At 38.7% G+C, this 24,335-nt stretch overlaps 1 protein-coding gene and 1 non-coding gene across 3 annotated transcripts in view; one reads left to right on the top strand and one right to left on the bottom strand.

Annotated features, from left to right (window-relative positions):
* Nucleotides 1-24,335, top strand: part of Ubr3 (ubiquitin protein ligase E3 component n-recognin 3) — a 130,021-nt gene that overhangs the window by 4,060 nt on the left and 101,626 nt on the right. For both annotated transcript variants that reach the window (XM_060390484.1, XM_060390485.1), the window contains exons 2-5: nt 15,852-15,991; nt 18,778-18,936; nt 23,317-23,460; nt 24,015-24,064. In XM_060390484.1, the coding sequence (XP_060246467.1) occupies nt 15,852-15,991; nt 18,778-18,936; nt 23,317-23,460; nt 24,015-24,064 (493 nt within the window). The remainder of the gene's footprint in view (nt 1-15,851; nt 15,992-18,777; nt 18,937-23,316; nt 23,461-24,014; nt 24,065-24,335) is intronic.
* Nucleotides 6,073-6,196, bottom strand: LOC132656160 (U6atac minor spliceosomal RNA). The gene has a single exon (XR_009594086.1). It is a non-coding gene; the product is annotated as a U6atac minor spliceosomal RNA (small nuclear RNA).

The raw sequence follows: 24,335 nt of genomic DNA, 5'->3' as shown, positions 1-24,335 counted from the left end.
AAACAAAACAAACAAAAACGGAGAATGCTCTTTGGAGCATATTTTGGAGTTGCTCTTCTCATTAGCGTAACAGTGTGTCAGTTCCACTGGTTAGGCAGTCTCAGAGATTCCACTTTCCTTGTAAAGTTATTACTGTATTTATTGATCAATTGCAGTGCTTGGGATTGAACCCAGGGCCTTATTTGTAACTAGGAATATGCTCTATCCCAGAGCTATATTTTGTCCTGTGTATGTGTCCTTGATAAAAAAGAAGTCTTGCTGTGCCTTAATCCTTTTCATGTGTCTGAATGTTGTGATATATGTTGGGATGTTGTGTGATTGGAGATGATCCATTATAACAATAGTATCATTTCATTTAAAAATTTGCAATTATAGAAATATATATATATATATATATATATATTTTTTTTTTTGAGCCAGGGTCTCTGTTTTAAATCACTCTGTAGGCCAGGCTGGACTTGAGCTTGCAAAGATTCACCTGCTTCTGCCTCTTGAGTGCTGAGATAAGGCAAGTGCTGTCATTCCTGGTTTCAACTATTTTTGGTTTAGTAATATTGCTATTGTCAGTGTAATAGTAGTATTAGCAGATACATGAAACAGAGAAAAAAATAATTGAGAACTCATTTGTGAGCTGATATCACAAAGGATATGGGAATGATGTATTAAACTATGTAAAACTGGGCTTAGTGGTTAAGAGTAATTATGATTCTTCCAGAGAACCGGGTTCAGCTTCTAGCACCCACATGATGACTTACAACCACTATTATTCCAGTTCCAGGGGACCCAGCATCCTCTTTTAGCCCCTGACAGTACTGCACACATGTGGTGCACGTGCATACAGATACAGGCAAAACACATACACATAAAATAAAAATAAAATAAATCTTGAAAAGCTAAGCAATGTATAATCAAATGATGTTTTTGTCCATGGTGCTGGTGATTGAAGTTGTGCTTTCTACATTTACAAGAGTCACTGTAGAATAAGAGTGATCTTTGCTCTAAATGGTTGATTGTTGTGGAAGAACATTAGATGCTAGATTGGTTCATCTGGCTGGTTCTCAAACAATCCAGACAGAGACCTTTTAGACTTATGAAAGTTTTAAAGCACAGTAACTGGGCAGATATCAACCCTCTAAGCTATTTTGCTGTTTCCCAGCCGTATACCTCATAATTGCCATAATAGTTCCTGTCTGGGATGCCTCTTTTCTATCAGGTCAGTCCTCATGGCCACCTACTCATGGTCTATATTGTCCCATGGCAACTTCCTTCTCTCTGGCTTTCTCTCTTTTCCGGCTACATCTTCTGCTTCCTCTTTCTCTTCCTCCTAGCCTAGCGGTCCCTCTGAGACCCCAAGCCTGGGAACCTAAGCTCTACCTACTTCTCATCTGCCCGGTTACAGGCTCCAGCAACTTTATTAACCTATCAACTTTAAGTTAGGTAGAGCAAGGTTACCCAACAAAGACTGTTGTAGATTGAGAATGCACTCATCTGGGTGGCAACCAGATCTTGGGGGTCTGTGATTAGCATTAGAATACATAGCATCAGAAAAATTCTCAATAGTTGATGGGTGGGTGAACTTAAAAAACAAGACAAAAGAAAGCAAAACTGTGATGAAAAATTTAAAATTCCTGGCTGGCTGGTTTTAGGCTATGATGTGATAATAAACAGAACTGGGATTTTAAACATTTCTTTAATTTTGATGTGTTTTGACTATTATTATATTTTCATGTATTATAGACCATAATTTTTTTTCTACTTTGCTTTCTTCTATATTTTAAGATCCTTAAAAAAAAGGCACCCTGGAGGCCAGCTTAGTACATTTAATAGTTGCTTCCTAATTTGGGCTATTAAGTTGGGCTATATATGAAAAGCTGCCCTAAGAGTACATTCTCTAATTATTTCAGGAAATGGCAGGGATTATCAGATTCACAGCAGCTGTTTTCAGAGTGTTTAGGATAGTCTTCCCCACCTTTAAAATGTCAAAAGTAGTACACTTTGGCTATAACATAAAAATGAATGGATAAAAGAAAAGGTCAAGGTCCCTTTCTTCATCCATTCTTCAATAAGGGATTTCTCTCATTTTCATTTGACCTTAATTATGCATTTAAAAGATTAGCAAATGCATCAGTATTTCTAGCTGTTTTGTTGGAAATATTTAGGTAGTTTGATTTGTGACAGTGCTGAAGTGGAGGCAGTGAATATCTGGTTAACATTTTCTCTTCGTTATTTCCAGCAACATATTGGACAGTGTCTCATATTAGTACATAATTCATTTTTTTTTAAGATTTTTTTCTGTTTTATGTATCTGAGTGTTTTGCTTGAATGTATGTTTGTGCACTACTTGAATGCCTGGTGCTAGAAGAGGGCTTTGGATCTGCTGGAACTAGAGTTACAGACAGTTTTGAGTCACCAGGTGGGTAGGTGCTGAGAATTGACCTTGGTCCTCTGGAGGAGCAGTCAGTGCTCTTCACTCTGAGCATCTCTGTAGCACCCCACCCCTTTTTGAGACATGGTTTGACTATGTAGAGCAGGCTGGTCTTGAGCTCACAGGGATCTGCCTGCCCCTGCCTCCTGAGTGCTGGGATTACTGATGTGCCTCCGCACTGTCATTCTCTTTTTAAAAGTTTTTTAGTATCCACTGCATTTTCGCAGAGCTGTTAAAATATTGTAGGCAATGTTGCCATATAGTTTGTTAAAGAAATTAATTTACATTCTTCCCAGTGTATGAGTTGGTTTCTTTCTATCCTGGCCCATATAACATGTGTAATATTTTATTCTTTGATTTTCACAGACTTCTCTTTTTTTTTTTTTTAAATCTCAGACAGAAAACTTAGCAGTGTTAGCAGTCTAGCAATAGGTTCTGTATAGCCTTTTGCCTTTTCCAGTTTGGCAGTGTGGCTTTTTGGCAAGCTATGGATTTAGGCAATGGTGGTGCTTGTCTTTCTGTGGACGAAACATACCAGCCTTCTTTTTGATGATGCCGAAGGGAATCTCCATCTGAGGTCCAGAGCTGGTTTGTCATTAGTTTAGTAGTGTCATTGGGTATCATACTTTTCATGAATTATTGTTGCACAGCTTTGTAGCTCTTGGTCTTTGCTGTCCTATGTCCAGGTAAAACCAGAGAAATTAATACTGCGTAGTTATCTGACAGTGTCTGCTTAGTGTTTTTGACTTTCCCTTTTTCTTTTGCTTCCCTCTTTGGTACCAAGGTTTATTCTTTTCTTGTCTGTCCATTTAGTCCTTCCCTTCGTCTATTACCGTCATAATCTAGGGCCTTCATCACATCATGCCCTTCCTTTTCTATAAGGTCCATTGTCCTGGCTGTCTCAGTACTATATCTGTCTACATGCCGGTCTGTGTTGGTTTCGCTTGTGCTGTAGGCTCCTCTCCGTTTTTTTAAACCCCTCTGATTGAAGAAGCTCAGTGTGAGTTTGAAATCCACAATGAATGGAACTCATTTCTAAGGCAGTGTTTGTATAGCACAAATGTGAAGCTGTGCTGCAGTGCTTGATTTTGAGTTAACAGTTTCTATTTATCCCTAGTTTATACTTCTGTAAGTAATGGATTTTCAGTACAAATTTGATAATAAAGATGCCTTTACTCTCCCATTTATATCCTATTTACACACACTGGCATTTTAGCAAATTAATTAATTAATCCTGTTATATAATGTTATTGGTAGAAAGTATTGTATATATATGTGTGTGTATATATATATATATATATATTATTATTTTTTTTTTTTTTTCTGAGACAGAGTCACACTGTTTACCTGTCTAGCCTGGAATTTACTATGTTACTATGTGGTTTGGGCTGGCCTCGAACTCATGGAGATCCTTTTACCTCTGCCTTTTGAGTGCTAAATTTAAAGGCATGCACTACCACTCGTGGTAGAGCTAAATTAATATGTCTGCAATATTTGCATGGATTACTTGTAAAAATGTTTTTTCCCTGTGAGCTTGGACTTTTCTTTAATGAAATAGTCATCTAACTGTGAAGTTTTGTTCTTCAAACAAAGGAACAAACACCTTTCATGATGTAAGATCATGGAGGAAGAAGAGCTGAAGAAACTCGTCTTTTTTTTCTGTACTCATTGTCCTTTTTCATTATTAATTTACTAGAAGCAGTATGGACACGATTTCTGATTTCAGTTGGTAGAGTACTTTGTGGCATCTTCATGGTAATTAAGTATAGCAGCAATTTGGAAGTTCTCTTAGTTGGACTTGTTTTTCCATTTATCACTATAATACTTTAGAACTTTTAAACTATGATACAAATTGAATAGAGCAAAAATACAAAAATAAACATACCATTGTACACCACTGAGAGGAATAGACTTAAGCGTCACCATGTTTGCTTTGGAGCTGCTTTTAGAAAGAAAACTAAAGCCTTACCCTTCTTTTTTTTTTTTTTTTTTTTGTTTTTTCCTTTGTTTCTCTGGCATTTGCCGTTATCCTGAAATCTGCCATATCCATGCAGACTTTTAGGGTTGAGGTCTAGCATCTGTGGCTTCACAGGCAATTGGTGGGAGGAGTTGAAGCAGAGAACATTTTGGTGACATGGAGAGGGTCTGGTTGAAGCCTCTTGCCAGCTGAGAATCAAGAGTTCTTTCACATCAACTTAGCTTGAAGTCTTTCCCCCTTGACAGGGAGGATACATGCCTAACCCTGAGGCTTCTGGTTTTTTTTGTTTTTTTTTTTTTTTAATTTTAAAAGATTTTTATTTATTTATGATGTATACAGTGTTCTGTCCGCATGTACACCTTCACGCCAGAAGAGGGCACCAGATCTCATTATAGATGGTTGTCAGCTACCATGTGGTTGCTGAGAATTGAACTCAGAACCTCTGGAAGAGCAGTCACTGCTCTTAACCTCTGAGCCATCTCTCCAACTCAAGGCTTCTGTATGTATCTTACTGGATTTAATCACACCCAAGGTGCCTCCAGAGCCATCCTGTCAAAAAGAAAGAAAGAGAGAGAGAAAAAGAGAAAGAAAGAAAGATGTTTGTTTGTTTTTTTCCCATGTAGCTTAAAAAGTAACCAAAGTAGTATATAAAGCAAATGCTAAGATAAGTCTATTTCCTCTTCTGAGTGAGATTTAAGCATCTTCCTTGGAATTCTTCTGGTTATTTAACTTCTTTGGGCCTGTGCCTTTTGGTATGCTTACCCTGTATTACATGGCTGAAATCCCCTTGTAAGTGAGTATATACTATGTGTGTCTTTCTGGGTCTGGGTAACTTACTAAGGATGATCTTTTAAATTCCAGCCATTTGCTTGCAAATTTCATGATTCCCTTGTTTTTAATGGCTAAGTAGTATTCTGCTGTGTAAATGTGTCACAGTAATATGGTGTCTTTTTAATGAAACGTGAGAAGCCTGAGAAGCCTGCACCTGTGTTGCCAGGTGAGTCTTACTCTTCCCTGGTCGCCATCCTGCTTTAAAAAACTGCAACTCTGCTTCGTGTTTGCTGGTCCTGTAATGAGTTTCTGTGTCAAAGTCAACAGTTCTGGATGTGGCTGAGGAGAGAGTTCCCTGAAAAGAACTCAAGCTGCTGTGGCTGCCTAGAACTGTGTTCCTTTCGTGTCACTGATGATGGAACAGCTTTTGGTTTTACTGATTTTTTTTTCTTCTGTTTTCCCGAACTCTGAAATTTGTTGATATCTATTTCTTATTTTCACTAATCTTTTTGTTTTAATTTTCTCATGACAGTATAGCTCATTAATTGCTGTTTTCTGGCCTTTGTTTTTGTGTGTGGTGTGTGTGGACACACGCGGGTGTGAGGGGTGTGTGTCGTGTGCACAGCCATGTGTGTATGTTTTCCAAGTTGAAGCCAGAGGTTGACATCAGGTGCTTTTATCGCTCTCCACATTTTCTAAATAATTTTTGTTTACCTGTGTATATGTTTGGAGGTCAGAGAACAATTGTGGGAGTTGGTTTTCTCCTTCCACCATGAGGTCCTCAGGGATTGAACTCAGGTCATCAGGCATAGCAGCAGGCATCTTTCTTTTTTTATTTTTTATTTTTTTGTATTAATTACAGTTTATTCGCTTTGTATCCTAGCTGTAGCCCCCTCTCTGAAAACAGTGGTTAGATTCCATGTGTAGGTGGCAATGCCTTAACCATTGCATGTTGTTAGGCCCAAGGGCCTCTTCCATCCTTGTCGAGGGGAGTGCTAACCTTCTCTCCTTTCGTATAACACTGCAGACATTTTTTCTTGCTGAGCCATCTTATCTTTTTTTTTTTTTTTAGAGAGGTTCTCACTGCACTTAAAGCTCATCAGTTTAGCCAGGCTGGGTGGCCAGTGAGCTTCAGAGCTTTGGTTGTCTCCTCCTTCACTGCTGGATTTACAGGTGTGCACCACTATGCCCAGTGTTTTATGTGAGTTCTCAGGCTTGGTGCCTACACAGCGGGCACTTGACTGCTGAGCCACCTCCTCCTCAGCCCTGCTGTGCTTTGCCAGTAAGATTTTTGTTGTTCTTGATGTTTTGTTTGTTTTTTTCTTTTAGACAGGGTTTCTCTGTGTAACTCTATCTGTTGTGGAACTTGCTCTGTAGATCAGGCTGGATTCCCAACTCAGAGATCCGCCTGCCTCTGCCTCCTGAGCGCTTGGATTAAATGTGTGTGCCACCGCCTGCACCACTACTGCCCAGCCTTTTATTTTTCTCTTTTGGTTTTTAGCATCTACTTCTGTCATCTTGTTCCTGTGCGTTTCAAAAGGCTCTGTTGTTCTGTAGTAGTTAGTAGTGATGCCCAGGTCTTCCAGCTTTTTAGGATACCTTTTGTATCCAGGGGCTCAATAAAAGCTTTGCAAGCAGTCTGCTGTCGAGTTACATGTGTAACTCTTAAGTTTTTAATAATTTTTGTTTACTTGTTCCACTAATTATTAAGAAAGTACTGAGCATGTATCAAATCAAAGCTTGCAAGCCTGATGACCTGAGTTCAATCACATGGTACAAGAAGAGAAACAATTCCTGAAAGTTGTCCTCTGACTTTCATATATACTCTGTGGCATACTCTGTATGGGTCCCCTACACATATGAATAGAAAAATAAATAAATATAATGAAGAAAATGAAAAAGCTGCTTTCATTGGGTCTTGACTTTTTTACTCAGTATAAACCTCTGATAGTGATACCTAGATCTTGTACACGAAGAACACTTGGGGCTATAGTCTTATTTAAGTCTGCTGTCTGGTTTTTCCCTTTCTTGTTCCTTCTTCTCTGGATTTTTTTTTTTCTTCTGGTGATAACTCATTCTGTAGCCCAGGCTGACCTGGAACTTTATATAATTATATATATATATATATATATATATATATATATATATATATATATGACTGGGGCTGCAAACTTGAGACAGTACTGCTACAGCCTGCTAAATGCATGAGGGCATGAGTCATTCCCCATGCCTTGCTTGAATTTTGTTTGCTTGCCTTTCTGTCTGTTTATCTACCTATTTATCTCTATCTATCTATCTATCTATCTATCTATCTATCTATCTGTCTGTCTATCGGTTACTTGTATTTATGTTTCCTTTGCTAGCTTATGGACTATAATTTTTACTCTACTGTGATATGGAGCAAGTGCTTGATGCTCATTGCCGATACTTGGTACTGGTGTTTGTAAGAAGAAAGAGCTTTAATAGCGCACGCCTTTAATCCTAGCAGATGCAGGTGTATCTCTGTGAGTTTGAGGCCAGCCTGGTCTACAGAATGAGTTCCATGACAGCCAGGATTACATAGAGAAACACTGCCTTGAAAAGTCAAAAAACAAAACAACAACAACAACAAAAGAGCTTTAGTGGCTTTAATGTAGGTCATTTGACAAGGAGACAAAAAGAATGCTAAAGTCTCTCCCTGATTGGCCATTAGCAAAGAAATTTAAGTGCCCTGGGAGAAAAGAAAACTGATTGGTTGAAGCCAAAAATTTTGGTGAAATAATTGGTGTCAGATATGTCAGACCAGAATACTTTGTAATTGAGGAGTTTCTGGATCTATCCTGCAACTGTGGTTAACATCTGTTTCTAATCTGTGCATTTGTTATGTGCACACACTATAGGCAGTTGTAAAGTATGCAAGTAGGTGTTGAGGCCAGAGGTAGATGGGGGTGCTTTCCTCTGTTGCTCTTCACCTGTTGTTTGAGACTGGGTCTCTTGTTGAGCCTGGGGCTTGGTGTTAGGCTGCTCTTTCTGGGTACGGAGCCCCTGCTCTGCCTGCCTCCCGTCTTCTGTTGCTGGGGTTACAAGTGGGTGCTGCTCTGCCTCGCTCTTTATGTGGGTGCTGGAGAGCCAGATTCAGGAGCTCATGCTTGCTTAGCAAGGACTGTACCCACTGGGCCATTTCCCTGACTTGTCTACTTTTTCTTTGGGCATTTAGCTATCTTTGCTTAATTTTCATGTATGTTCTGGGTCAGTTGTTATGGGTAATTTTGGTTCCTTCCTTCTCTGTGTTTTATATTCAGTGCCTGACATTAGGCTACCCAATACGCTGATCACATACTGTTTTGTTTTGTTTTTTTTTTTTAGTATTTTTTTAAACTGTATTTTTCGTTTACAGTTATTTTCTTGGAAACAGTTTGATTTTTTTTTTAGGCCTTTTATGATTTGTTAAGGGGGGCTAATTTTTGTCTTTTTCTGAGGAAAGATTCTTTTGAGTTGTTGACTGACTGCCTCATGAATTAATGTAATTTTGACAAAGGATGTAGTGAAGTGGGAAAGTGTTTGCCTAGCAATTGCAAAGTATAGTTCAATCTCTGGAGCCTTAAAATTTACTTCTTGCATGAATATCTATCTTTCTGTCTGTCTGTCTGTCTATCTATCTATCTATCTATCTATCTATCTATCTATCATCTGTCTCTCTGTTAGTCATCTGCTCGTGTGTCTGTCTATATATCTCTATATTCATTTATTCACTTTTATTTTTAGACAGGGTATCACCTGTGGAGCTCTGGCTGTTCTGGAACTCATTCTGTAGACCAGGCTGGCCTCAAACTCACAGATACTCATCTTGAGTGCTGGGATTCTATCATAACACCTTCTTGCTTGAATTGTCTAATTTCCAATGTGAATAATGGGAACAGATACCATTCATGCCATTTTTTTTATTTAGTTTTATTTTATGTGTTTTTGTGAAGGTGTCAGATCCCTTGGAATTGGGATTACAGACAGTTATGAGCTGCCATGTGGGTGCTGGGAATTGAACCCAGGTCCTTTGGAAGAGCAGACAGTGCTCTTAACCACTGAGCCATCTCTCCAGTCCCCATTCATACCATTCTTGATTGTGATTGTGTACTATACTTTCAGAGGTGTTTATCCCTGGCCTTGGGTCATTTTCTTACACTTAAGTGCTGATCAGTACTTGAGGACTCAGGAGCATTCTTTATGCATTCAGGGGATAATTTCTCTGCACTTTGTTTCTCTTTGATTGTCCTACAAGGTCCAAGACCAAGTTCTGACTTCCCTGCTCAGGACATTTGCAGGAGCCATTTTGGTTCTCCTTTGTGTTTTGCCTTGGAGACTCTTTTAAGCTGACTTTGTTTCCTCCCTTTTGCCTGATGTCCAGAGTGTTGAAAATATCACTTTGTACTTTAGCTAGATTATTGGTTGTTTTAAATGAAGGGGTGAATTTGGTGTCTAATTTATCTTGGGCAGAAGCTAAAATCCCAAGTGTCTTGTTGTTATTATTATTATTATTATTATTATTATTATTATTATTTTGTTTTTTTGAGACAGGATTTCTATGTGTAACAGCCCTGGATGTCCTGGACTCACTTTGTAGACCAGGCTGGTCTTGAACTTACAGAGATCTGCCTTCTTCCTCTGCCTCCCTGATTACAGGTATGTACCACTGTGCCCAGCTTGTGTATATACTTTTGTAGTACAGTGTTAAGTGTTATAATTCATCTCCCTTCCCTTCCTTCTCTCCTCTTTCCATTGAACCGGAGACCTCAGTGCTCAGAATTCTACCACTTGGTTACAGCCTTAATTCTACGGCCAGTCACCTCAGGGTATTTTCTGCTGTCTTTGTGTTCTCTGAAAATGTAGTGCTCTGCTCTATTTTTGGAAGAGAATTATCTCCTTTTAGAAAGGGACCCATACTTAGAAGTTTATGCTCGTATGCTTATGTACAGATTTTATGTATAGATTTTCCTGGAAACTTGTTATATTAGCTTCTACTTATTTTTTATATAATTATAATGAATTGGTTAATTAATTACAGACAGGGTCCTTTTAGTCCTGGCTGACCAGGAAGTCACAAAAATCTTCTTGCCTTTGCGTCCTGAGTGCTGGGATTAAATCTATGTGCCTCTACACCTGCCTAAATTGAAAGCTCTTATTTGATTGGTCATACACACGTAAGTCGGGTAGTGCATTTCTATGTTTTAAACTTACATAAATCTCTATGTTTACAGTTAAAATGCATTTTTGAATCAGATGTAGTGGCACAGTCCTAGCAATGGGAAGGTAGAGGCAGGGGAATCAGTTCAATGTTAGCCATTGTCTCAAAACAAACAACAAAAATCAATTTTTTTTCATGGAGTGGGTATATTTGCATATTATTTGAAAAACTTTATTCTTTGTCTTTCCCCCTTGTTTTCATTTTGTTGCATCCTTGAGGGAGCTCTCGCTGTGTTGCCCGTGCTGTTCTCCAGCTCCTGTGCTGCAGTTACTGTGTGTGCATGGCACATAGAACGTTAACATTGGAGCCTGTCTTGGAGATTATTTACTACCAGCGCTTCTTTTGTGTTTGAATGCACCTTAGGCCTTTGGAGCAGATTCAGATTTCTGTGTGTAAAACACTTCCCAGTCTGGGAGGACTTTAGCTGATTAATAGTTGAGTGCAATACTGGGTTAGTTAGATACTAGTTAAGAAGGCTTTTTGCTTTTCTGTTCTCTGGCTATGTACCATATATATATATATTTGGACAAAAGCAAGCTGAGAATAACATTTGATTAGATCATATTACACTTTCTGTGAGGTGGCTCAGGACTTTAGTCCCAGCACTTGGGAAGTGGAGGTAGGAGGATCTCTATGAGTTTGAGGCCAAGCTGATCTACATAGCAAGTTTCAGGACAGCCACGTTCCAGGGCTACATAGGGAGACCATGTTGCCCTGCTCCTAAAAGTAAAACTTGCTATATTTATTTATTTATATATTGTTCATGATTTCTTTTACCTTATAAAAGCAACATTGAGTGTTTATAATAGACTGTATTATGGCCTTTAAGGCAGAAAATATTATCTATCCTTTTAAGAAAAAAGAAATGGTTGAATTTTATACTATAGCCACAGGTTTTTGTGAACTCAAAATTTGCTTTCTTTTCCCAAATAAGTAAAGTTGTTAGGAAACATGTGGATACATGTTAACTTAAGATTTTATCCAGTAACAGTGAAAGAATGAATGAAAATAGTATATTGCTGGTTTTACTATGGCATTTTCTTTATCATATAGTACTCTAAAGGTTACAGTCACTTAACAATTTAAATTTCATGCTGAAAGTTGAGAGAAAGGAATTACTTAGGAATGTTAGACGCTGTCATCAGCTGCAGCAAGGAGCCCCAGGATAGAGAGCAAGTAACAAGGTTTGTGGGGAAGAGTTAGGTGGGTGGCATGTGATTTTTATGGACTTCCCCTTTCTTCTAGCAATGACTTATTATTATCAATCAGGGTTTGCTCTAAGCTACTAACAGCATTTTGGTCAGACAGTTATGTGCAATTTCTTATAATACACAGACATCCCCATTCCTTCTTATAAAAGGACTTAGGACTTCTTTTTTAAGAAATCTGCAAACATTTTTGTATGGGTATAGAGTATGGGAAGGATGAAAGAGAAGGGAAAAGACAAAAATTGTTAAGAATTGTAGTCATAAGATTCTGTGAATACACAATGGTAAATATTTTATGAATAGGAAAAGCTATAAGGTAGGAACTCTGTTTTTGAAACTATAATTATATTGTCATAATTTTGATAATTTCATGTTTTAAATATCTACTCAATTGCTATCCTCTGACTTACTCTAAAGTAAAAGAGGGTTAGATTTCTATAGACAGGGACTTTACCACTGTAGGTAGGGTTACTCCTTTTTTTCTCGTTGAGAAAGTTGGAAGCGGTGGATTGCTTGTGTTTACAGTTGCATACACATATAGATATATTTGTGTATATGGATTTCTTTTCTTCTTACTTGTGCTGGGAATCTAACCAGGGTCCTATACAGGCTGAGCATGTGTTCTGAACTATGCCTCAACCTTGCAGTAATAGTTGGGATTTTAATGTAAGTTATGAGTTCCTTTTTTTTTTTTTTAAATTATTTATCATGTATACAATCTTCTGTCTGCATGTACACCTGCAGGCCAGAAGAGGGTGCCAGATCTCATTATATATGGTCGTGAGCCACCATGTGGTTGCTGGGAATTGAACTTAAGGACCTCTGGAAGAGCAGCTAGCACTCTTAACCTCTAAGCCATCTCTCCAGCACAAGTTATGAATTCCTATGTTAGTAAGTCTTTTTTTTTTTTTCTTGTCACCAACTTTTATATACAAAGGAGAGAGTTTTAAAAATGTCTGTGTAGAGTTTACAGGAGTTTCTGGGGCCCTGTATGTTGGTGTGCACTAACAGTCCCAGCCATGGGTGGCAAAGATAGACAGATTAGGAGTTCAGAGGCAGCCGTAGCTACTGTAGGGATTTTGAAGCCGGTCTGGGCCATGAGAGCTTCCTAAAAAATCCTCGCGACAAGGCCCCTTCCAAAACAAAATAAAACAAAAACCTGCAATATGGCTATTCATGGATCACTGTCCTCTTTAGGAAATATCACAAAATATTTATCTAATACCTTATTCTAATTAAAATGAACTCAATGTAGTTATAAAATCTGAAAGTAAATAAAGTTTTCAGAAGGTTTAAAAGAACTATAGAGGAGATGGAGAGATGGCTCAGGGGTTAAGAGTGCTTTGCTGCTCTTTGAGAAGGCCCCAGTTTGGTTCCCAGCACATACATGTGGTCGTAATCACCGGTTACGCCAATGGCAGATGTGTGGCACCCCACCCCACAGCCCCATTTGGGCTACACATACAGGTAGATAAGAAAGAATACATCTTAAAACAGTGCAGAGTGTTAGAGTGTTATGTACTAAGGTTAGTAAGAGGTTAGGGAGACTCATCCTTGACGCTGAGTGATAAGCTAAGGGAATTGAGCCCAGGTTAGGATGGGACAGTGACCATTCTGGGGCTAAAGCACAGGGCAGTGTTTAGGTAGCCTTTGGCTAGTTAAGAATTGTAAACATGTTTCCTGTTTTATCATTGACAAGTGAATGTGTGTGCTAATTTTTTTCCTAATAGGGTTTTTCCTGATCAATTAATTTTCTAAAAAGATCCATCCATCCATCCATCCAGTACAGTGTTCTGCCTGCATGTGTGCCTGCATTCCAGAAGAGGGCACCAGATCTCATAGATGGTAGTGAGCTACCATGTGGTTGCTGGGAATTGAACTCAGAACCCCTAGAAGAGCAGCCAGTGCTCTTAGCTTCTGAGCCATCCCTTCATTTGGCCATCCCAAATGACCACTCCTGGTCATTTTTTATGTTTATTAATCACCAATGGCACCTGGATTTTGTTAGGTGCTATGGTTGTGGCTTAACTCCGTAGTGGAAAGTTTTCCCTAAAGCTTTCTTCTAATTTTCTCTCTCTCTCTCTCTCTCTCTCTCTCTCTCTCTCTCTCTCTCTCTCTCTCTGTATGTGTGTGTGTGTGTGTGAGAGAGAGAGAGACAATTTGAACATAACAATCTAGCAGTTACCACAAAATGATAATTTTCTCATTACTCATTTTTTATTTTTGTTTAAAGGTTGCTTTCTTAGAGAACCAGAACATCTTTCATGTGTTTATTGATTAGGGAGTATTTCTTTTGCAAATTATTGATATCCTGATTTTTCTGTTGTTTTCTTTTTTCTTATCTATCTTTTTGTTTTTTGAGACAGGTTTCTCTGTGTAGCCTTGGCTGTCCTGGTCTTGCCTTGTAGATCACACTGGCCCTGACTGCACAGAGATTCATCTGCATCTGCCTCCTGAGCACTGGGATTAAATGTGTGTGTCATCATGTACAGCCTCATTATCTTATCCATTTTAAAGAGTTTATAATCATATAATTATCTGTTATGCATATTTTCCAGTTAGTGTAGAAGCTAAATTTTACCAGATAGCCTTTCTATACTCTAAAATAACTATTATTTTCTTTGTATTTTCTCTGTATATAATTTTTAATGTGAATGGAATTTATTTTGTGTGTTGTTTAAGGTAGGGTTAGAATTTATTTTCTGTGTTTAACATATCCATTTTGACTGAAAGCAGTTTGTTAAAATTCTTTTCACGGGGCCAGAGAGATGGCTTAGCAGTTAAGAGTTCATCCTGTTTTTCAAAGGGCCCTAGTTTGTTTCTTGTCACCACATTATATGTCCATAAACCACTGTAACTCAAACTGCAGGGAATCTGATGCCTGTGGCTTTTGTGAGCATCTGTACTCTTCTGTGCACACACACACATACACATATGCGCACAATGAAATACGTCTTTTTGCCATATTGAGTTGTTATACTATGTTTATTATACATTTAAACTCATAAATTTACATACCAGTATCCTGGACGCAGTTGTAGTCTGTTGATGTTATTAAATTATCATATACAGTGTTTTACAGATCAACTTATTTTCATTAATCATTTCTTTCAAGTGTTGCTGTCATTTTTCATACCTAGGCTCTTTTATTTGATAGAATTAGTTTTGATTGATTCCATTGACTAATGACATTAAATTTAAGGAATTTAAGTTTCTGTGTTTTATGAAATGTTTTTTCTTCTACTTAAGAGTGCTTTTTTGCTGTAATCAGATTAATAATATTTTTTTTAATCTAAAATAGTTTTTATATTTTCCTATTTATTTTTAGGCATTCTTATACATTTAATTAGTAATTTTGGGTTTGGTAGCAAAATAACTTATTTGTAACTACTTGAATATTTGTCATTGTTGCTCAAGTGTATCAGTTTTCCACCCTCCCCCCGTAGAAAGGGTTTCTCTGTTCCACAGAGCCCTGGCTGTCCTGGACTCTCTTTGTAGACCAGGCTGGCCTTGAACTCACAGAAATCCTCCTCCTCTGCCTCCTAGGCATGCACTGCCATACCTGGCCTGTCTGTTATTTTTAAAAAATAATGTGTAGTGAAGATTAGAAAGAATTAGCATACCTTTAATCGCAGCACTTGGGAAGGCAGAGGTAGGCGGATCTCTGTGAGTTTGAGGCCAGCTTGGTCTACAGAGTGATTCCAGAACAATCAGGACTACACACAGAAAGTCTCCAAAAACCAAAAACCAGCCAATCAACCAAACAAACAAAAGAGTAGCAAGAATATATACACTTAAATATATACATTTAAAAAATAAGCTTCATTTACTTATATCATTTATTAATTTATTGAGATATGAGTAGAAAATATAAATGCTTCAGATAACTATCAAGTTGTACTTTCAGGTTTATAAAGAACAAAGATAATAAAATAGCACTTGAAAGTAATACATTGCGGTCAAACATATAAGTCTTATGGTGATTTTGTGTGTGTGTGCGTGTGTGTTGTTTGGGACATGGCTACTATAGTCTTTTCTTAAGAAAAATCTCTTTGGGAGACTTTAAAAGCCTACTAAAGCTATTTTCTTTTAACTTGGTGCTTTAAAAATCATAAAGAAGGATTATACTGGCTTTAGTATTTACTTGCACTTTATTAATATTGTAAGTTAGAGGTAATACATTCTTGCCTGGTTAGACATTGTTTTTTTTTCCTTCTCTTTTTCTTATTTTTTTTTTTCTCCCTATTACAGGTTTTGCAGAAGACATCAGATTAAATCAAGTTCAAATATTCCCTGTGTCCCCAAAGACTTACTGATGATGTCTGAATTTGTTCTTCCAAGATTTATATTTTGTCTTATTCAATACTTAAGAGAAGGCTATAATGAACCAGGTATGTTTTAGTATGTTCACTGTAATAATCTTTAAATTATCAGATGTGTGTACATGTGTGTTGTGTGTGTTTGTGCATGTGAATGCAGATGCCCAGGGTGGCCAGAGGTGTCAGATCTCCTGGAGCTTGAGTTAAAGGCAGCTGCGAGCCTTTAGATGTGGGTGCTGAGAACCAAAATCAGGTCCTCTGTAAGAGCAACACTTGCTTCTAACCACTAACTGTCTGTCCAGCCCAGCATACCACTTGTTTTTGTTTAACATATAATATTAAAGATAGCATACAAAGTTATGGGCTTCACAGTGGCAGTTTTACACACTACATTTTTTTTTAAATTTTTTTATTTATTTAACTTTATTTTATGTGCATTAGTGTGAAGGTGTCAGATCCCTTGGAACTACAGACAGTTGTAAACTGCCATGTGGGAGCCGGGAATTGAACCTGTGTCCTTTTGAAGAGCAGGCAGTGTTCTTAACCACTGAGCCATCTCTCCAACCCCTACACACTACATCTTATTCTGCACTACCGTCTGCTGTGTCTTAACATTTTAAAGTAATGACTATGAAATACAGAACAATAAATGATAATTTTGTAGGCACCTTATAGGAGGCATGGTTTGGTGATTTTTGCCTCTAGTGATTTCCAATTATATTATGATTGGGAAAATGTTTGAATTTAAGAGGTATTTAGATGATAAATTACTATTGTTTTCCTTCTCCAGATACATAGCAGCTTATGATAGACTTAGATTGTTTGCTTCCATATTATTGTATCACTGCTAAGTGTGAATTTAGTTCTAAAAAGAGGAAAACTACTCAAACTCACAGTTATTCTTTTAAGATTGTGTCATAATCATGAGAAGTGTGCTTTTAGGCACACGTTAGAGTTCTTTGTCAGATATCATGAATTAGAGAAGCTAGTGGTATGGAGTCCTTTGTTAACTTTTTATATCTTCTGCCTCTCTAAAACAGTGACATTTTTTCCTGGTGGTACCACCTTTTATATTATTTTTATATGTTTTAAATGATTTAACTTATAAATCTTATATTCAGTTCGAAACTAGGATGTGCATATATTTTTATCTTCTATCCCCGATTTTAAATTGTGAGGGAATATTAGATCATTTTAGGTTATTTAGAATATAAATATTAAGTCTTTATAACGTTAGATTATTAGAATTTAGAATACTAGATCATTAGAATATTTTTTGTGAGAATCTTAAAATTGATAATTAGTTTAACTAAAGGATATTTCACATAAAAGTGTGTTATTAATTTCTCCCTCCATGTGTTGAGTGTTAAAAAGGTGGGTGGCATGAGTACAGTGCATGGTTGGGATAGTTACATGCTGCTGGTGTGTAGTGTAATCAATTATGTAGAGCCTGGGTCTCACCATGTAGTCCTGGCTGACCTACAACTCCGTGTAAACCAGGCTGGGCTTCAGCTCACAGAGTTTACCTCTCTCCAGAGTGCTTGGACTAACGACATGTGCCACCAGCACTTGGCTTTTGTTTTTTACTTATTTTTTAATCTGAAAATATGAAGAAACTAATGGGAACATTTTTGTCTAAGAATATCATGAATGTACACCCATTAAATTTTCTTCTGTTGATTATCATTAATTTTTTAGTTGGGCAAACAATCAAAGAAAATAAAACTTAAACAAACAAAACCCCCAAACTCTTTGTGACCCCAGCATAAATTCAAGGTCATGGAAGCTTAGAATTTTGTGGATTTACAGTTGCTTTGGGTTCTTTTCCTCATTTTCTTTATAACATCTAGCCTGTTCCTGGATGTGGTCAGAGCCCCTGGAAACTAAAGCAAATGTCAGTTCTTTTATCTGCTGTGTTCCTGTGTGTGTCACTGGGGAGAAGGTACACATGCAGAGTTCACTGTGCTTGCTTCCAACTGAGAAAGTGAGGTTTAGTTGCTGGGTAAACGTTCCCTTCCCTTAGCTCCCTTATAGAAGTCTTCTTTTAGCTAGCTGCTACTAAGCTTTAACGTTTATTTATTTACATCTTTCTTTTAGACCTTAGGGCAGGGTTTTCAACTGTGGGGAGGGGAGTGGACCTAGCCTACCACAGGTGTCAGGTCACACATCAGCCATCCTGCCCAGCATGTATTTACATTAAGATTCATGACAGTAGCAAGATTACAGTTATAAAGTAGCAATGAAGTAATTTTATGGTTTGGGTCAGCCCAGCATGAGGAACTGTATTAAAGGGTTGCAGAGTTAGGAAGGTTGGAAACAACTGTGCTAGGGTCTTTAAGACATCTTTCTAAAGGGCGAAAAAAACAGGCCTTTTCATTTTTAATACTTTTCTCATTCATTGGCCAAGGAGTTAAAAATTGTTTCTCCTTGAGTGTGCACCCCCCTACAGCACTCTAGTTGAGAGGTCCAAGGACCCCCGTGGGTTTCTGCGCATTGAAGCCAAGTTGAGACAAGCGTTAACCATTGCTATCTTGCCAGCCCCACAAGGTAAATTCTTACAATGTCACTGCTTAATATTGACTGAGATTTTTGACTATAAAATATCATTGAAAGCACTAAAATTTTTATAATTTTAATTTTATTTTATGTGTATTGGTGTGAAGATGTCAGAGCCTCTGGAACTGGAGTTACAGACAGTTGTGTGCTGCCATGTAGGTTTTGGAATTAAACCCAGGTTCTCTGGAAGATCAAAGAGTTATCCTGAACAAAATATTTTAAGTTATCCTTAATTATATAATTATGTGTTTATATATGTGTATATACATATGTGTATATAAATATATTTTCTTTCCTTTTAGCAGCTGATGTACCATCAGAGAAAGATCTCAACAAAGTCCTTCAGCTTTTGGAGCCTCAAATTTCCTTTTTAGAAGACCTGACGAAAATGGGAGGAGCCATGAGGACTGTTCTTACTCAGGTGTTAACAAACCAGCAGAACTACAAAGATCTGACTTCTGGTAAGTGAAACCTTAGAAGACATTTACAGCTTACGTTTTCATATTCATTGTAATAAAAAATAACATCTTTAAGAACTTAAAGAAAAGTTAATATTTTTTATAGAATTCTAAAGCCTGAAATTATTAAGAAAAGTTCTTATACATGAGAAAACTGAATTTCAAGAAAGTATGTGACCTTTAAAGGCTTCTCGGTTAGTCTGTTGGAGCATCTGTGTCTTAATTTTTGGTCCAATGGCACGTTCAAGAGTCCAGCTCCACTTGGGTCACTTGTCACTGGCACATGCTTTTACCTGCTGAGCCACCACACAGGCTAGAACCCCTGATTCACTGCCGGCGTGGGGTGGAGGCGGGACCTGCTCTTACTTCACTAAGGAGGCAGTATTTACTTAAAGTAAACCTAGTGGTTAGCAAGGGGGCAAGGAACTGGGTGGAAAAGGGTTAGGTTCCAGGTAGGTACGGTAGTGTTAGTCATAAGCAATAGACGACAGGACAGACTAGGCAGTTGCTGGAAAGCAGAGCAGAACACGGAGTCCACCCTGCAGACTCTGAGAAAAAGGAGAGTGTGAGATGGTGTGTGATGCTCAGGGAGGCTTCCTGACCGCACTGCTGGCCCTGAGGCAGATTGTGGTGGTCCTGCTATTAAACACACAGATCATCACATTGGTCTGTTGATGCTGGGAACTGAAGTTTTGTGGCAAATACCAGGGAGTGCTGGGTGTTGGAGGTTTTGGAGAACAGTGACTATCCACTGTGAGACTACCTAAGATTTGTTGATTTCTTTATTTTTAGATTTCTTTATTTTATTTTATATGTGTTTTGCCTGCATGTGCATATGTGTGTATGTGCACCACATGTGTGTCTGGTGCTTGTGGAGGTCACAGAGGGCAACAGAACCTCTGGAAAGTAGAGTTTCACACAGATGGCTGTGAGTTGACTTGTGGGTGGTGGGAATTGAACCTGGGTCTTCTGCAAGTACAAGTGCTCTTAACCGCTGAGCCGTCTCTCACCACAGCCTAGTGTTTGTTAGGGACTGTCTATTATGGGTTAAAAATAGAGTAGGTACCTGTAGGCAAACAGTGTTAGGGACTGTTGAGGTTTAGTTTTTTGTGAGAGCGTGCCCTGCACCTCACCTGGGCAGCACAGTAGAGTTGACCCTGGTGGTGGGGGTACAGATGAGGCAGCCCCAAGGGCAGGGGTGAGGGAGAGCTGGCTCCACCACTCATCTGCTGTGCGGTGGTGTGGGTGAGGGACAGATGCCTTCCTCACCAGCCACTCACCACCTGTGTTGGGCAGGAGAGCTGGTCCTGTGGTCATGATAGTGGGAGAGCCTGCTCTGCCTCTTGCTGGCTGTGGCATTGAGTCAGCTAACAGGCTCAGTGCTGGAGAGCTTACCCTGGTGGTGTGGGAGTAGGAGAGCTGGCAGAGATCCACAGCTTTGAGTTGGCTCACCCCAACATGTACCCAACTGTGAACTGTCAAAGCCCATGAAGGAGCTAGTCCTACAGATCCAGCTCTGCAGGACCTCCATGACACAGGGCAACAGCAGGATATCCGAGAGGAGACCTGGTGAGGACCCAGTATTGATAGTGGAGCAGAAGCCAGAGACCTCAACCAGACCAGTGACTCATTACAACGAACTTCTGGAAGTGAAGATGTGTAGACAAACGGGCCTACTGTGGGACACACTGAGACACACAGCTTCCATGATGAGATGTCTTATTTACTTATTTTTATTTTTTATTGGATGGGGGCTTGCAAGGGTGGAAGGCAGATACAAAGGGACAAGGAAATGAATGGCACTGGGGCGCATGATGTTAAACTCACAAGACTCAATAAAAAGTTAAAAAAGGGAGGGGAGGAATTCTGCCTGAACATCTGTTCTTGTCTTAAACTAGAAATAATTCTTCATTTGAAACTGTTACCTGTTGAGAAAGAAAACTGGCAATTTTTTACTTTTATTATTTTTTTCCTGTTTTACCATGTTGGCCTTGACTTTTGAAAGCTCTGCCTGCCTCTGCTTCCTGAGTGCTTGCAGTAAAGGCATGCACCACCTCGCCTAGCTAAGCCGATTTTTCTTTTTTTGGTGGGGGTGGGAGGGAGTTGTTGAGGCAGGATTTCTTGGTGTAGCCCTTGCTGTCGCAGAACTCTCTTTGTAGGCCAGGCTGGCCTTGAACCCAGAGATCCTCCTGCCTGTCCTCCCTGAATGCTGGGATTAAAGGTGTACACCACTGCTGCCCAGCAAGCAGATTGTTCTTAACCACCGAAGCACTGTATCTTAGGAGGGAGTTGTTATATTGTTTTACTTTATTCCTACAATTAAAAAAAATCTTACTTCTGGAAACTAAACAACATGAACAACAGTTCTTTAACTTTTGTTGATGGACATTAATTAGATTTTGATTCCCAAGTGAAAGTTGAGCTAGGTTGTGTGGACATGGCTACAGTCCCAGCTACTTAAGAGGCTGAGGTCAGGGGATCACAAGTTTAAGGTATCTGTATGGGGTTCAGAATGAATTCAGGGCCAGTTTGGACAACTCTGACACCTTGTCTCAAAAGTAAAAGCAAAACAGGGATGGATATAACTCAGTGGAGAGTTGCTTGCATGAGGTTCAGTTCCCAGTAGAGCAAAGTTTGGGATTTCCAGTCTAGCATTACTTCTCTGCTTTCATACTCAATGGCTAGCCAAGCCATCTTTCCAAGCTTGTTTTCTTACTTAAAAAGTGACAGTAATGCATTCATTTTTGGGGTTATTGTGAGGAATTGATAAGCAACATTTAGTTTGATGAAGAGCATCTGTGATTGGGCCTTTATTATTTAGGACACTTTCTGTGATACTAGAAACTAGACTTGAACCCAGAGGCTGCCATGTGTTAGGGAAGCCACTGAGCGGGCTCCAGCAGTTCTGTGGGATCTGCATGTGCTTTTTAAGATTTATTTATTTTTATTTTATCTGTGTGAGTGTTGGTCTGCATGTATGTGAGTAAGACCAGTTGTGTGCCTGGTGCCTGCAAAGGCCAAAAGGTACTGTCAGATTCCCCAGAAGAAGAATTAGAGTTGCCAACTGGGTGCTGGGAACCGAGCTTCATGCTCTGCAAGAGCAGTAAGTGTTCTTAACTGCTGAACCTTCTCTAACCTCACTCTTTATTCCTAATAAACAGTGTGGTTATTGTCAGTACCGGACTTTACTTGAAATATGGACATGTCCCATTTATTTAATCTGTTTCCTTAAAAAACAAGGGCAGATTGAAAACTGAAACAAACTACAGCAAACCCTGAAGAGAGTCTGTCTCATGGACTAGGTTGCTGTCGTTCTACTGTGTGGGTTGTCTCACTGTTGTTGATGGTGGGAAGGAGGAGAGCTCAGCCCACTCCCGATCCTGTGTGGTTACATAGTCAGCAGTGTTCAGAGCCTAAATAAGACACCAACTACCCAAGAGTTGGCAAATGCCATGGAAATTTGGCTTTTATATAGGGAATAAGAGGGAATGAATACGATTTCCTTTAAAGAACTCTAAATTGTTATTCTTTTCTTTCACTGTTTTTCTATTCTCTATAATATATTAAAAAATAAAAATTAGTAATAATGAGTAAATTGAAAGGTTTGAATGGAAGTGCTAAAATGAATTGTGGAACCTAAGTGTTCCCATACTTGTGAAGATAAATTGTCTTAAGTGCTATTTCAATATAAATTATACTTATTATTATTATACTTATTATTATATTATTATTATTTTTTTTGGGGGGGCAGAGTCTCTTTATGTAGTTCAGGCTATCTGGGAACTCAGGCTGGCCTCAAACTCACAGAGAACCACCTGCCTCTGCCTCCTAGTTGCTGGGATTAAAGACATGTGCCACCATGCCCGGTTATAAATTATACTTTTAATTTCTTAAATATGATAAGATGGTTGAAAAAAGAGTCAAGTGAAATTTCATTTGTAGTATTTGAAAATTTCTTATCTCCTGAGTACTGAAGCCTTTCTGAGTATTCTTTGGCTAAGTCTCGAGTACTTGGTACCCTAAGTCCGCAGATGGTTGGATCACACGGGGAAGTCTGCTTAGTAATTATTACAGCATTTTCTCTTGCCTTTCTTTACCACTGACTTTCAGGTTTCTAGAAGGTTGAAGTCATGCCTTAGCATGCCTTCTTTATAAACTCCTCATGGATTTAGGTGCTTAATAGGTTTTATTCCTGTAATAAATTGCTCATTCTAGGATTGTCAATGCCAAGTATAATCACAAAATATTATCTGATGCAAATTTTATGTTTATTGTAGTTTCCTCTTCCATTAGAATATTTACTTGTGTGTATTAACAGGACAACTGCTTTTAGATTTTGAGTGGAATACTTTCTTCTGACTATAACTTTGTTTTAAACATTAGGCCTTGGAGAAAATGCTTGTGCAAAGAAAAGTCAGGAGAAGTACCTGATAGCTCTGAAGAGCTCTGGACTGACATACCCTGAGGATAAGCTTGTCTATGGGATGCAGGAGCCGTCTGCTGGCACCAGCGCTCTGGCGGTTCAAGGTTTGTCTATTTAACTTGAACCTTAGTGACTTCATTTTATTGAAACAGACAGCCCCTCAACTTTCCTCAGAGTTGAACAAATTTATTTTGGGTTTCAATAGTGTCATGTCATTCTTTATATGAGAATAAAGAAAGAGTAGATTGCCTTTCCTCACAGAAGAAAAGGGTGGTGATGGTAGACAATGAAGAAAACTCACTTTTCTTAAATACAGGTTGTTCAGTTTTTGGAGTTATGGTTGTGACTCGTGAAAAGTGTAGAAGCTGCTATTCAGATTTCAGCAGCTCAGTGGCTTAGTAATCATGGCTTACCCTTAAAAAGCAAGCTCCTTCTGAAACAGTTTGTAATTACTAAATTTGGGCTTTCCCTGGGATTTTTCTGTTGAAGTATCAGCCTATTGGATAAAGTTTTTAAAGGTAAAGTTGAACTTTGCCGGGGTCGCTTTTAGAATAAGGTGTCTTTACTTAATGTTCTGATATTTGCATGTGTCAGAATAATTTTAAAGTACACCAGCAGATGGCAGCATGATAGACAACCTCTTTTCTTCTGTCTGAAGGTTTTGCAGGTGTTACTGGAACACTGGGACAGGTAGATTCTTCAGATGAGGTGAGATTTAAATTTAAAACTTTTCAAAAATAGAGATTTAAAGGTTTATGGTTTGGGGGTGGTAGGTAACTCCAATGGTAAAGTGTTTGCTGTGCAAGTTTGAAGACCCGAGTTTGTATTTAAGAGCCCCATAAAAGCCAGGTGTGAGGGTACATCTGAAACCCTCATGCTAGGAGTTGGAGTGAGGCAGGTTTAGGTGGGGCAGGGTGGCTCTCTGGCCAGCCAGCCTATGCAAAATGGAGAGAGCCCCTCAAAAAATACATTAGAGAAT

Source organism: Meriones unguiculatus, chromosome 8, assembly GCF_030254825.1.
Source record: "Meriones unguiculatus strain TT.TT164.6M chromosome 8, Bangor_MerUng_6.1, whole genome shotgun sequence".
NCBI classification, from domain to species: Eukaryota; Metazoa; Chordata; class Mammalia; order Rodentia; family Muridae; genus Meriones; species Meriones unguiculatus.
This window is presented reverse-complemented; position numbering and strand designations above follow the sequence as displayed.